The sequence below is a fragment of the Erpetoichthys calabaricus genome, chromosome 4 (genome assembly GCF_900747795.2).
Source record: "Erpetoichthys calabaricus chromosome 4, fErpCal1.3, whole genome shotgun sequence".
NCBI lineage: Eukaryota > Metazoa > Chordata > Cladistia > Polypteriformes > Polypteridae > Erpetoichthys > Erpetoichthys calabaricus.
This window is the reverse complement of record NC_041397.2, coordinates 176,374,186-176,388,368: the sequence shown is the minus strand read 5'-3', so window position 1 is coordinate 176,388,368 and position 14,183 is coordinate 176,374,186. Positions and strand designations below refer to the sequence as shown.

At 36.4% G+C, this 14,183-nt stretch overlaps 1 protein-coding gene across 2 annotated transcripts in view; it reads left to right on the top strand.

Annotated features, from left to right (window-relative positions):
* fgf14 (fibroblast growth factor 14) overlaps window positions 1–14,183 on the top strand; it is an 809,830-nt gene that overhangs the window by 445,271 nt on the left and 350,376 nt on the right. Inside the window, exon 1 of one of the 2 annotated variants that reach the window (XM_028799975.2) lies at window positions 2,302–3,474. The exons of the other annotated variant lie outside the window; for it this stretch is intronic. Within the exon in view, the coding sequence (XP_028655808.1) occupies window positions 3,282–3,474 (193 nt within the window). The 5' untranslated portion in view covers window positions 2,302–3,281. Of the gene's footprint in view, window positions 1–2,301; window positions 3,475–14,183 lie in introns of those variants that run through there. 2 annotated transcript variants of the gene reach the window in all.

Below are 14,183 nucleotides of genomic sequence, written 5' to 3'. Positions count from 1 at the left end.
GGCTCTCTCGAGTTTACATCGCTTCTTTCCGTTGGTGTTTTTATACATGAAATGCATGTAAATTGGAACTCCATTATAGCACACATAAAGCGAGAAAAATCCCTCATTTTATATTATGAGAGAGTTTATTGTAAAAGTGCCATTCTTCATATTTCAGCAAATTGTCAGGAAAATTACCGATACAATGTATGTCGGTCAGATTTATTTTTCATTCTACACAATACTTAGTTTTTGATGTGCACATTGTAAAATAAAATATATAAATAAATCGGGTTCCCTTTCTTCAGGCAGACGATGTTTTTGCTCAATGCTTGTTCAGGTCCCTTCAATCCATAGAATGGGAATGGCTGTCAATGGTGCTGAAACGTACTGCGGGGTGAGCCTATGTAACTTTAGAACTGCATTTAAAGAAGAATAACAGTTAACATGAAAAAAGAAACCGGAAAGGAGCGTTAAGAAGATTATTTTGATTCTCATTAACTGCAGCCAAGCTTATTTTGATTCTCATTAACAGCAGCCAAGCAGTACATTTAATTCCCCTGTACAAAAGACAGTAATTAATAGAATGTGTAAGAGGGCACCTTGAATAATTCATTATAGTCAGGTATTAATAATAAACTTTAAATCGCTAAGATGCTTCAGTTAAACAAATGTTTCACTCGAATATGATTTGAAGTACAGGAGAAGGCTGATAATTAAACAAAAGTATATTAAAATTATTTGTAAATATAGCTTGTGGTCAGTAAAAAAAGTTAAGATCAATACACCCTAATCTTGTGTGATACTTTAGATCACAATATATTTATTTAGTGTTATAAAGCAGCCTTGAAATTTATTCTTATTTTGTCAGTCAAAATAGTGCATTTTTAAACCACAACAATAAGTCAACAGTTAATTTTCATCACTTTGCGTTTAATGTGTTTCAGAAATACTACTACTACTACTACTACTGCTACTACAGATAATAATAAAAATAATAATAATAATAATAATAATAATAATAATAATAATAATAATAATAATAATACACGTTACATTAGTTGATAATTCCAAATTGGCCATGTAAGAGTATAAGTGTGAGTGGGCTTTGCCATGAATTGCCGTCCTGCCCCGCCTTGTACTGAATGCTGCCAAAATTGGATTCCCCCACGTTGGAGAATGTACGTGTGCTTGTTTTTTAACTTAGTGGTCTTATTTTATGTATCTTCTTTTTTATAAATAGCGTCACAATACATAATAGGTCTGCAAGTGTGCTTTATGAATTAATGTTGTGCCATTTTAATAAAAAAAAGACTTTTAAGTAGAGCTGTACATTTTTGTGTAACTATTTGTATGATACTTTACACTGAATGGCATCCATCCGTTTTCTGGAATGTTCTTATTAATTTGTAAAATACTTTCTTGTCAGTAACAAAACGTATGTTTCTATGTACATGCCTAGCAAAGACAGGCATTTAAACGGTTAAGAAAAGGAGTGAATGTAGGCCAGCTAAGTGTTGCGTTTAAGAGCCAATTGCTTTCACACTGAAATTTTTGACCGACTGAGGGGGTGCCTTACATTTCTGCTTTGTTGATTTAATTTCGTGCCCTGGAGAACGGAATTCGCGTAGTGGCAGTCGGTCGTTTAGGTTGGACTGCTTTTTACAATGTCTACGATGCATACAATAGGTGACCGATTATCTGAGCGAGACTGTTGTGCTCACGTTTGAAGCGGGGGCGTCAGCTACTGTTCATGCACATCTGAAGCTGCTTAATACGAGAGTTTTTTTTTTTTTCGTTTTCAAATCCTACCGGCTTTTGCCTGTAAAGGAGCATCCCTGTGACCGAGGCTTCATTTACTTCTCTGTGATAAATAACTGGCGGTGGTCTTCAATATATACATATCTATGTAATTTTGTGTGTTGTGTGTCTTTATTTCACATAAATATGACGACGGCAGAAAGACACAATGGAAGAGTGAGTGGCTAAGACTTGTTGATGTACTCGACTTCTAGACGGTCAGCAGTGTGCTGTACAGGGAGAAGACGGGAATTTTTAAGCACAGCCTTTTTTCTATTAAATACAGGACAACTGAGAAGGATATGTGACAAAACAACTCCAGCATCACGTTTTCTTTTCAGGCGTTGTGAAAATAAGCGGTGCTTACCTTTAAATCAGCGTCTTATAAGAAGGTTCGGTGCCGCTTCCGCTCCTGGGAGTCTCCTAAAGTTTATTTATTTGCACGCTGCAGTCACACGGGTCAGACGTCATTTTCACAAGAGACAGTTCCGTTTGTATTACATGTGATTCCAAAATCCTTAGTTCGCCGCTTGCCTGATGTTGTTATTTTGCTCGTCAATCTTAAAGAATTAAATCTCATTTTGAAACCTTGTGCTTTTAAAATGATGCCTAGAGTGAAGTGCAAGCTTAAGACCGGTTAGAGCAAAATGCGTTTATGCCTTTGTCTTTCAGAGAAGTTTCAGAAACACAGGTGAGCTATTCTTGCTGTCTGTCAAGTTAACAATTTAGAGTCTGGGCCGGCAATAAAGATGATGACAACGCCAAAGACAAGCCGATCAGAGTTGACGGTCACTTGCAGTCGCAGTCTTTTAGCGAAGTGGCGTGGCTCGCAGGATAACTTGATGAATATCTAAAAAATAAATAGACATATTCACCATCGTGGCAAAACGAGCGCCCAGCCGTTTAAACTATCAGCAATTGCATCTGCTTCGTTAGGTGCCTGATCTTACGCGACGTGATGGGTGTCGCTATCCAGCGTACTGAATTCTACAAAAGGAGTCAAGCAATCAATGGAAATGTACCAGTTCACAAATATGCCAACTGCTTTAAATGAAGATCGGCTTGCGATTTAAATTATCTGCAGACAGTATTGTCTGTTTGGGACTCTTTGGATATATGCAAGTATGACCAGTATTTCAAAAAACCTTAACAAATCGAGGCGTCCTCCTTTTTAAGTTGGGGATTTATTTACTTGAGATGTGTTTCTTTTTCTTTACATATCACCTGTAACGAGTTAAAAATGGGAAAATGTGGACATGTACCCTTCGAAGGAAAGTACAAAGAGAGGGGATCTCAGTAAAAGCTTGCATACGAGCTTATAAAGAAAACCCTAATATAAATATTGTTCATTGTGGAAGCGAGGACTTCAGTTACTTTTTCTGTCAACAATGGGTCAGTGAAGATTACAGAGACCGAAAAGGTATTCTGGACCGGAGCCTCACTCTTGGAGCCCGTTGTCTGTCAGTGTTTGTATCTCACAGGTGACTTTTTTTTTACGTGCCATGGCAGCGGCTATTGCCAGCGGTTTGATCCGGCAAAAGAGACAGGCTCGGGAACAGCATACGGACCGCCCATCCGCTAACCGGAGGAGAAGTAGCCCCAGCAAGAACCGGGGTCTCTGCAATGGGAACCTGGTGGATATTTTCTCTAAAGTCAGAATCTTTGGCCTTAGGAAAAGGAGGCTACGAAGGCAAGGTCTGAATATTTATTTATGATGTTCAGTTAAGAAAATTAAAAACAAAACAAAAAAAAACAGCGTTTAAACAGTAGCTAATTCTGCTTTGTATCATGTGCAACTTCGTGGGAAATTGTTTTGGTTTTTTGGAAATGAAACTGCTTTAAAGTCTGAGAGTTACTGTTACGAGTGAAAAGGCGCTTTACGTGTGCGTGTGGGGTGGTGGGTGTTGGGGGGTTTGTGGACTGGGGCCGCTGTTTGCATATATAATCATAGTCACGAGCAGGTGATAAAAGTAGCATAAGAAATATGAATTATTATTATTTAACTGGAAACTCAAATTGATTCTCGTGTTTTTTTTAACGTTGCAGAACTTTGAAGTGACTGACAAAAATACATTTAATTTACAAATACTCTGGGTAGAAGGAACACATTACATTTATTCGCGCTGTTCTACCAATTACTTTAAGAGGTCATGGCAGAATATGTAGATGTGCGACTGCTCAGGAAAGATGCTGTCTTCCAAGTGGAGGCTGTCTGTATAACTGCTGTGACAAACCAGTCCAATCCAGCGATTTTCACATGTATGATAGCATCGGGAAAGATGGTAAATTGGGCAGTCATCGAAGCACAAATTGAAAAATCTACAAAATTAAATATAAGCATATTTCTCTTTTTAATTTTCAGCCTGTTCATTTTACATTCGCATTCCACCCTTAATTCGTTTTCTTCTACTATATGTGTGCTCGTCTGTCTGTCTGAACCAGTGCCTGACAGCTGTAATGGATGTTATGAGATGACCTTCAGAAATATATATATATATATATATATATATATATATATATATATATATATATATATATAGTGGTTTCACTTTTTACATGTCTGTTGGTTTATAGGCTTAAATACACCTACACTAGTCTTTATAATAGTAACCCTTGTTCTTTTCTTTTATTAGGTCTATTGTTGTGTTGTCTTTTTCTTGTGTTTGACTTTTTAGCTTGACTGCCAGAAATCAATGTATATTTTTGCGTGCACGTGGATTTTGTACTATGACCCCTAAAATTAATACATGAATGGAATGAACCGTTTACAAAATGAATGGGTATGCTTTATTTAGTCTACTTTGTAGCACGTTACAGAAAATAGAAGTTCCTATGCTTTATTACTGTGCTCTTTGTGGAGCTGCATGTCCCGTTTAACGCACGCTAATCGTATAGTGTGTACTATCGGCCAGCAGTCGGTAAAATGCAGGTGGAGTTGCTGTCTATACGCTTCTGAAGTTGACGTCACAGCCGCTCACTCGGTTTAAATGACGGCTTAGAGAGTGAAACGAGGTCCTACCTAAAACAAACAGCGGTGCTGAAATGATTCAGTATGACTTGATTTTTTTCATATTCCTTCCCCTGACATTATTTTCTTATTCTTATTGCAACTTTATTTAAAACATGCTGGAATTGTTAATATTAATTCTACTTAGAATTTAAGTCTATGGACGTTGCACAAAAATTAGGTAAATCATATGTTGAACTGCTAATTGTCTTCAATAGCAAACATAAAAAAGTTTATGCGATGTAAAGGAGCATCTGTATTGCACGTGTTATACATCCCTGATGGCAGTTTTTGCAAAATGGAACTATTTTAAGATATTTTTGAAGCCCGGAAACTTCAATAAATGCAAGGACACACCAACACTGTTGATACCTTTTAATTCCAAACATACGCTGTTTACGTGGTTCGGTAGATCGTTTAGCCGTTCATCTGAACGCTTGCAGTGTGCCCCTGAGCACTTCGATAATTGCCCACGCATCATGCATTATAAATTGAGCCCCACCTCTTACTCTGACCCAGTTGTCTGGCAGATAACACATAGTGCACGTTCCTGATCCAACAGCGCCTTGCTCTTTACACAGCCAGACCCATAACGTATTGGTTAATACTATATTGTACCACTGGCTGTTTCTGTGTTTCCCACCTCACCATCTTACCCTGACAAATGTGTTTACAAAGATGATTTCCAGGCATACACAACGTTGCATGAAAAACGTATGCCACGTCTATTGCTAAACGCTGCCTTTATTATCTTTACAGTCAAATCCATTTTGGCAAAATGAATTATCTTGCATCACTATAATTACTTGCTTTTAAGTTGAATGATATTTTTCAGTGCCTTTGTATTTGCCCGGCATAGGCTGTCAATCAGAGCCTGCCTTTCTTTCACTAACCGCTTTACTCCATTTGCGACTGCAGACATGTTTTAGCAAAGAAGCTTAGTTAATACGATTGAGGCCAACGTGCAATAAATGTTTTGTAGCAATTAATTGCATTTTTAATTGAACACAACCATTAAAACATATTCTAAATGTAGAGTGAAGGGCATTAGCAGGTTTTAATAATGATTTTCTATTATGTTGAATTTTAAAATACATTTTCAGTTTAATTAATGCTGATTAATTGAAAGAGTAGGAGAACAGCACAATCCATGTTTTGTACACAGCTAATGGATTCTTATTGTTGCACTTTTAAAAGGCAAGACCTACAGGGTTATTTCTTTAAGAGTTTTCAAAATAAAGCATTTGTAATGCGAGGTCCATAATTTTAAAAACCAATGAATCTATTTGTAGCATCTACATAAATACTATGAATAGAAAGAAAGAAAGAAAGAAAGAAAGAAAGAAAGAAAGAAAGAAAGAAAGAAAGAAAGAAAGAAAGAAAGAAAGGTATTCTGAGAAAAAGGAAGCATTCTGCTTTATACCTTATTTAGAAAATTGACTCTGCCAGCCAATAATATAAAATATATCTTAATATTTTTATAATCATAGAATTTAACAATCAATTTAAATAAATATGAGAAATGTAAGTTGTTCAATAAAGACACTGATATCTTTTATAGGTATAATTTTAAGACTTATTCTCACTAAAAATATTTTTATTTTACAGTAAGCTAACAGGTGAATTTGACAGTCTAGTTGCATAAGTTCAGAAGGTACCACCCCATGTCTATAGCACACAGCATGTTAACATCATGAAGACTAGCACATGTACTACGGCTTAGTGTTTATAAAAGGAATTTCGTAAATGGTTATGTTTGCTTTGCTGCTGCTATAGAAGTAGAATGAGAAATTCTTTATTAATTCAAGTTAATAATGAAACAAAATGAGCAGTCTTTATTTTTTTTAAACAAAGAATCTGCAGAGGGTTAAAATAAATTGTGCAATCATGTCACTAAAGTGAATACTGTAAAAGGGGATTTTTGAGCTTTCACTGTATGCACACTTTAACATTAATAAATATGCACGTCATGATAATTATTAAAAAATCTTTCCAATATATTATTATTCCTAAGTACAGTCAGCCAAAGTTAAGGCAATCAAAGATATGCAAGGAGTAGCAACATCAAAAATACAAACAATTATTTGTATTTACACTATCTGTCTGCAGTTCATTATTTTATATGAAAGAAATTAATAATATGCAAAATACAAAAAATTAAGAGACATGAATTAAACTTGTTGAAATCCTAAACTATTAGTCATTATTTGAATAGTAAAGGTGATCAGGACAAGGAAAAAAATCATAAAGATGAAATAAAACATCGAAAAATAAAAAAAAAGTTTTAAGGTTTAATTAACAAGTGTGTGTGTGTGTGTGTTTTGAGTGGTCGTCCAGTGGGAGGATTACCAGACTTCCATGATCAGACTTCAGATTGAATTATCACACTTAATTCCAGCCATAAGGACCAGTCTGTAACATGTTAAAAAGTTTATTAGTATTAACAAGCTCAGAAATATTATTCAAATCAATAATATTCAGAATGCTCTCAAAAACGCTACTTTGGAACTGAAGTACAGGAGATCCACTTTGGCATTTCAACTATTGATATTTGAGGGATATAATAACTATAATGAAGCAAAAGGTGACTGGAGCATTTGCCTATAAAGCCCTTGTTGATTATAATGGCTGTCTAGCTGTATTAAGCACTCTTAGCTTATGCATCAAAAATTAGTCACTGCTCTTGAAAAATGGGAGGATTAGCATGTTCTATTCTCCATCGATTGGAACAACTTCAGTGTTTCCAGTTAGTACTGAAATACTATTATCATTTGTACTAATGTATCCTTTGTATCATTTCAACTGGATACAGGATCTCACCAATGGATCCAAGCTAAACTAATGTTATACTATCCTTTGAATAGTAGCCATTATAGTTTGTACTCTTTTGTACTCCACTTGTTATTTGGCCAGCTCTAAGTTGCTGATAAATCTTTGCTCTATTGTTACTACTACTAGTACTGCTACTTCTACTACTGGCACTCTTTTTGTTTTTGATTTACATTACTATCTTGTTGGTATTCTTTTATTTGCTTACTTTTAAAATGATGTTTGTATCATATGGAATATTTCAATGATTCAATTGAAGTCATCTCTTTGTTTACGTGTAAAATTATTTCTATATAATTAACCAGGTTGGTATGGTTTGTTAATATTCACATGCTATGTGTGTGTTGGCTTCAGTTATGTCTGGTTAACTGTGTTCTCTCAATTCATTCTTTTTACCACCTGTATTCTGAAAATGTGTGTTGTGGAATATTTAAAAAAAAAAATCAAATTGTTCAGGTTTAAAGTTTGCCATTTTGGAATTTAACCAAAAGCATTTAGATGGCTTATTACCGTGCACCCAGTGCTGTTTGGACAAGCACCAGCTTCTTAGGATTTAATAAAACAGATACATCAAGTGGGTGGATCAATTATAAAGCATTTGTGTTATGTTGTTATTAGCACTATTTGCAGCAGGCACAACCAGTAATTACTGAATGAACAAATGTATTTAGAAATACAACTAATCACAGTACCAGTTTGATTCCCAGTTAGGATGCCTTGTGTCAAGCCTACATGTCCTCCTTATTTTTGGGATCTTGCCACAATGTTCTTGTGCACTTTGTGAGGATGCACCTTTATTAGTTCACCATAAGCATTTCTTGTTATGTTATGTTCATTCATAGTTTTTATCTTGCTTCATCATCAGTATACAGTAATCATTTTTAGTTATGTGATACTAATATTACAAGAGATCAATGCTGTTCCAACTAAAACTAATTTGAGATATCTGCCATGAAGAAGAGTCACTTGTTAACAGTATTTGGCATACGCCTTCTCATTCAGACTGTATTCCTTTTCTTTATGTATCTAAGGAGATGGGTACCTCCCATCCATGTCTTCTGTTAGGAGGTAATGCTTTGCCAAACAGCAGCTATACAAATTTTTTAATAGTATTAAAAAAACCCTGATATCATAGATGACTATGTGAGAATCCATAACAACATAAAAGCCCATTCCCAACTCTGGATTAGATGCCAGAAGAGATTCACACTGTTTAACATGACTAAATATTCAGTCATAAAGATCATCTGTGGAGTGGAGATGAGCCACTTAAATCTTAGGGGTTCTTTATTCCTGTGTTTGATGGAACTAGCTAAAGGATTGTAGCTTCCTTGTTTTGAGTTTTTTCTTGTGCAATATTGTAGAAATTTACAAATATAGGTACTATTTTTCATGGTATTCTGGATGTGGTTTTGGGATATCAAGATAAATTAAAATCTTGATTATATTTCTAACATTATTATGTAAATTGTTATGACCTAAAAATATGACAGATTAACACTAGAATTCCCGAAGCCTACGAAAAAGCTCATAATCCCGGCCCACCTTAAATCCTTTCACACCTCTCCATCAATGTTTTTTGTATTGTAAATGCGTCAATCAGCACAAGCAGCAAGCAGCCTGATATCCCATCCCCCTTCCCACCACCACAGCTCAATTCGCAAAGGAGGTTCTCAGTGCTCAGTGTTTATCTTGAAGTGAAGTGCCTGGAGTTGTAGAAGGTAAATAATATCGTCATTTGGAATACATACATTTCATGTGTGTTCTGTGTCTACAACAATCTATGTAAACACATTGTTAAAACAGAAACGTTTTTCCTGTTTTAGTAATAATTGACAAAATGACATAAAGTGCATAATGTGTGAAGCCTGAATTCCAAATATCAAATAAACACTTTCACAAAAGGTACAAGTATAACAAAACAAGTGCGCTTTTATTCAAGAATATAAGTGAAGAAAATGAAAGCAGGTTAGGTTGGGCTATTGATACGACAGCTTGCGTGGTGCAGCAGTAACCCTAACCCTAAGTTATAAAGTTAAATCCTGGTGTAATTACAAGCCAAGGTACAAAAGGTATGATTGCTTTAAAATGGAATCACTTAAAGTGCTCAAATTTTATATATTTTATAGATAATATAAGGAGGCAGAGTGGTGGCTCCGAGGTTATGGACCTGTGCAGGTATCTGTAAGGTTACCGATTCAAATTCCATTACTGAGAGAAGGGATCCTACTCCGCTGGGCACTTGAGCAAGACCCACAACCTAAAAATTGCTCTGGGGGTGCTGTACAATGGCTGACCCTGCACTCTGACCTCCAAAGGTCATGGGAAAAGACAATCTCCCCTCTGGGATTAACAAAGTATATCCAATCAAAAAATGAAAAGAAAGAAATAAACAAGAGTAGCCCATTAACAGAAAATAACATAAAATTCTTAAACTTGTGTAATCCATCTGAGGACTGCTGGACCTCAAAACGTATCAAACCTGTATGGGCACCAGTACATCTCTGAGCCCATTCATGTACTGTACACTACCAGAATGGCTCATTAATGTAACTTGAATGTCTTTTCAGTGAGCAGGTTAAACCAGTACACCCAGAGAATAACCTATGTACAAATTTCACCCTGACAGAGAGCAGAAAAAAGCAGTGCTAACCATTGCATCACAAAGGAGCAGTCTAGCAGCAGTATCAATAAAAATCAATACTCCAAAGTACATATAGTCTACGCATCACAGCTTAGTCAAATTTTATGTTTCTTTGTTTTCATTTACAAAAGAATACAATACATGGTGCTCCTGCAAATAAACACAAGTATATTCCCTATCTATAATGAAAAAGGAATAACATTACAAATCCAACAAATAAAAAACTCAATCTATATAATCTCCAGGAGCACAAAAAGGTACTCACTTGTTGCTGCGAGACAATAAATGGTGCTGAAAAAGCTTGAATACAAAGTCATTTCAAATTTCAGATTTCCTCCTCTGGAGGAATGTGGATGGAGCTTTATTTTTAATAAGCACTGATGTTAGCTGTTTATTTTTGTTCTGTAAATCTCAAACATGGATATAAAAGTCCTTCTGCATAAAGACCTGTGGACATAATGCTCAGTGATAGCATTGATTTGGTTTTCATTTCTGGTTTTAATTAAATCCATATTTCATTGTTGGGTGTATTTGTGCATGCCATGCTGCTTCTCTCCCATTCATTCTATAGAAGAACTTTGGAGAATAAATGTGTTGGATTGTGAGTTTACAGTTCATTTTTAGGGAACAGTCAAAGGGCAAGGAGAGTACCCACAGAGTTATCTTGTATATCAATAAGTCCTCTATGTCAATGTTTCCTTTTTTAGAAAGTTCTGCTTTCAAACCCGTACTTCAGCATCCTCAGTTGCCCACAACAGGAGCACCAAGCTGTCTGATCTCTTCCTAAAGTTTACTCTCATCCTCTAAAGTTGCTTCATCTCCAACTTTATAACACCATATGTGTTACTTACTAAGCTTTTCATGACTTACAATTTACACAGTGACCACTGGTGTAATAATAATGTATCATTCGATACAGTACATGCTAACAAATCAATACAGCCAACATACTGTATATGTCAAAGAAACAATAGGTTTATGGGAATATTAAAACCAGCCATAAACTTTGCACAAATACAGGGAAATTCACTCAAAAGAGGCCCCGAATATTCTGTTGTAACTCCCGTTAGGATGAAGCAATCTGAACCAAAAAAATACACTACATACCTACTACATATGTGTAATCGATTGCATTACATGCGATGCTGGAAGTGGTTTCCATTTTCTGCCAGACACATTTCGACATGGTGGTCCATGTCCCTGAACATATCAGCAAGCATTTCGGGGGGAATATCAACAATTTCAGTCAGTCAGTCAGTCAGTCAGTCATTTTCCAACCCGCTACATCCTAACACAGGGTCATGGGGGTCTGCTGGAGCCAATCCCAGCCAGCACAGGGTGCAAGGCAGGGCACATACACACACACACACACACACACTAGGGACAATTTAGGATCGCCAATGCACCTAACCTGCATGTCTTTGGAATGTGAGAGGAAACCGGAGCACCCGGAGGAAACCCATGCAGACACGGGGAGAACATGCAAACACCACGCAGGGAGGACCCGGGAAGCGAACCCAAGTCTCCTTACTGTGAGGCAGCAGCACTACCACTCCGCCACCTTGCCACACTCAACAATTTCATGTTGGATGTTTTCCTTCAAATCTTCCACAGTGTGAGGCTTGTTCCGATAGACTTTTCCTTTGAGCATACCCCAAAGGAAGAAGTCTGGTTGTGTCAGATCTGGCAACCATGGTGGCCTAAGCCTCTTTGAAATTACCCTATTGCCATGCTCCTTGCCGATGTGTGACAGGTTGCTCCAGCTTGCTGGAAGTTAACTCATGATCATCCAGTTGATTCTGACATCTCTTAAATGAATTGATGATCCAATAGGTTTGCACCATGAAGACGAGCTGCTCAATATTGTACACTACTATCCTGATGAGAAGTTGAGTGACTGAGTGAAGGGATATGGGCAGTATGCCACCCAGAAGTTGCAAACAGAGGTTAAATGTCGCAATGGCTGTCCAGCGTCTACCTCATCGCTCCAACGCAGGGGCATCCCGGTGTGTTCGAAGCTACATATAATGAGGAGCACATTGCACGTTGCTTCATGCTAGCGAGAGTTATTACAGAATATTCAGGGCCTCTTCTGAGTGAATCTCCTTGTATGTTATACATGAATACTTCAATATATGGGTGCTGTACCTGGTACATTCTGGATAGTCTCCTCAACCGTAAATTGCATCAAGATGGTTTGAGAATGTATGAATTCACTGTAATGCAACCCTAATTGGGTTTTTTTTTTTTATTAAACACTGCTTAATAATGATGGCTACTTACAGAATTGTTTTAATATACTGATTTGAATTTGTGTGAATATTTTGTACAACAAAAGTTGTTTTCTGGGTGGACAACAAAAGCCATCAGATTTGGTGTAACATAGAATAGCAGCATTTGAGCAGTTTCATAACTTAGAATAAATCATTTTATAGCACAAAATTACCACATAGAAATCTTTCTGAAATGCAGGGCAAACAATACAGCAAGAATATACATGAATAAAATAAATTATGAGCAATTTAGGTAAGAAATTCAAAACAGAGGCACTAGATTTTATCATTTGTTTGACAGCAACACAATCATGCATATAAAAAACTGACAGATATTAGACATTTATGCATCATTTCTTTCTTATAAGTACCTCCTTTTTTGTTTTTCAGTTTTATCTGTACGGTCTTTCTGAGAGTTTTATGTTGCACACCTGTGTAAAAATTACTGTCAGATGTCTAGAATTATTATGTACTCTCTGTATAAATCCAGCAGTTACAACATGGCTGTATATAAACCCCTGAGCCCCCCTCCACCTCAGTGGCATTTAATCACTCAATGTGAATTCTTTAAATGAATGCTACTATGTGTGGGTGGGTTTTCTTTCTTTTACTAAGTGTGAGGAATATGCATAGTTTTATCTTAATCACCAATCTGTTCTAGTACATGTTCTGAATAATATAAAAATGTACATGATAAATTCAATATGTTAAACCAAACAATATGATATGAGATGGCGTAATATGGAGAAACCAACGTGGTATGATAATACTGTCTATTCTTTTTATACACAAATACAGTATCTCTGCATCATGAATTGCCATATGGATATTTTTCTAGCATTCAGAAATTAAACAATCTTCTGCAATCCTTAAGTACGTGTGAAACTTTTAGGATTAGTATGCTAATATAGGAGTTGGCCATGAGAAATTCTTTTAACATTAACACAACACATTGGTACAACTTTACAAGCAAGTTTGAAAGCAATGGCTGAGTAGGTTTGAATATAGTTAGTCTAGATGAAAACCTGAAAAGCTGTAAGTAACATTAACCAGAGACAATACAGTTTGATGAATTACGAACAATGTATCTTTTTCTGAAATAATGTTAGTTGGATCTAGGGGAAGATTTTTGATTATTATTTCTGAAATTACAAAGGGGAGTCAAGCAAAAGTTAGAAAATGGGATTTTATAGAAAATGGAACAAACCTTAACAAAACTGATCATGTCATTTCTCAATGTAGTCTTCACACTTTTCAATGCACTTGTGCCACCTGCCTGGATTCCAGCAGAATAAAAGGTTTTGTCTTGTCCACTCAACCACTTGTGCACCGCTTCTTTCATGTCATCATCTGTCTTGAATCGACGACCACCCCAATGTTTTTTTAGCGGTCCAAAAAGGAGAAAATCTGCCGAATAAGGAGGATGTGGCAATACCTCAAACTTCATTTTCTCCAGACAAGCCTTGGTGTTCTTAGCAGTGTGTGGGCGGGCAGGCATTGTCTTATAGCAAAAGGACTCCTTGAGACAGCAGTCCCCACCGCTTGGATCGAATAGCAGGCTTCACATTGGTCTCCAGCAAGTCACAGTAACTTGCACTAGTGACATGTAGTGTTCGACAATAACTCAGGTGCATGAGTGGTTACAAGGACA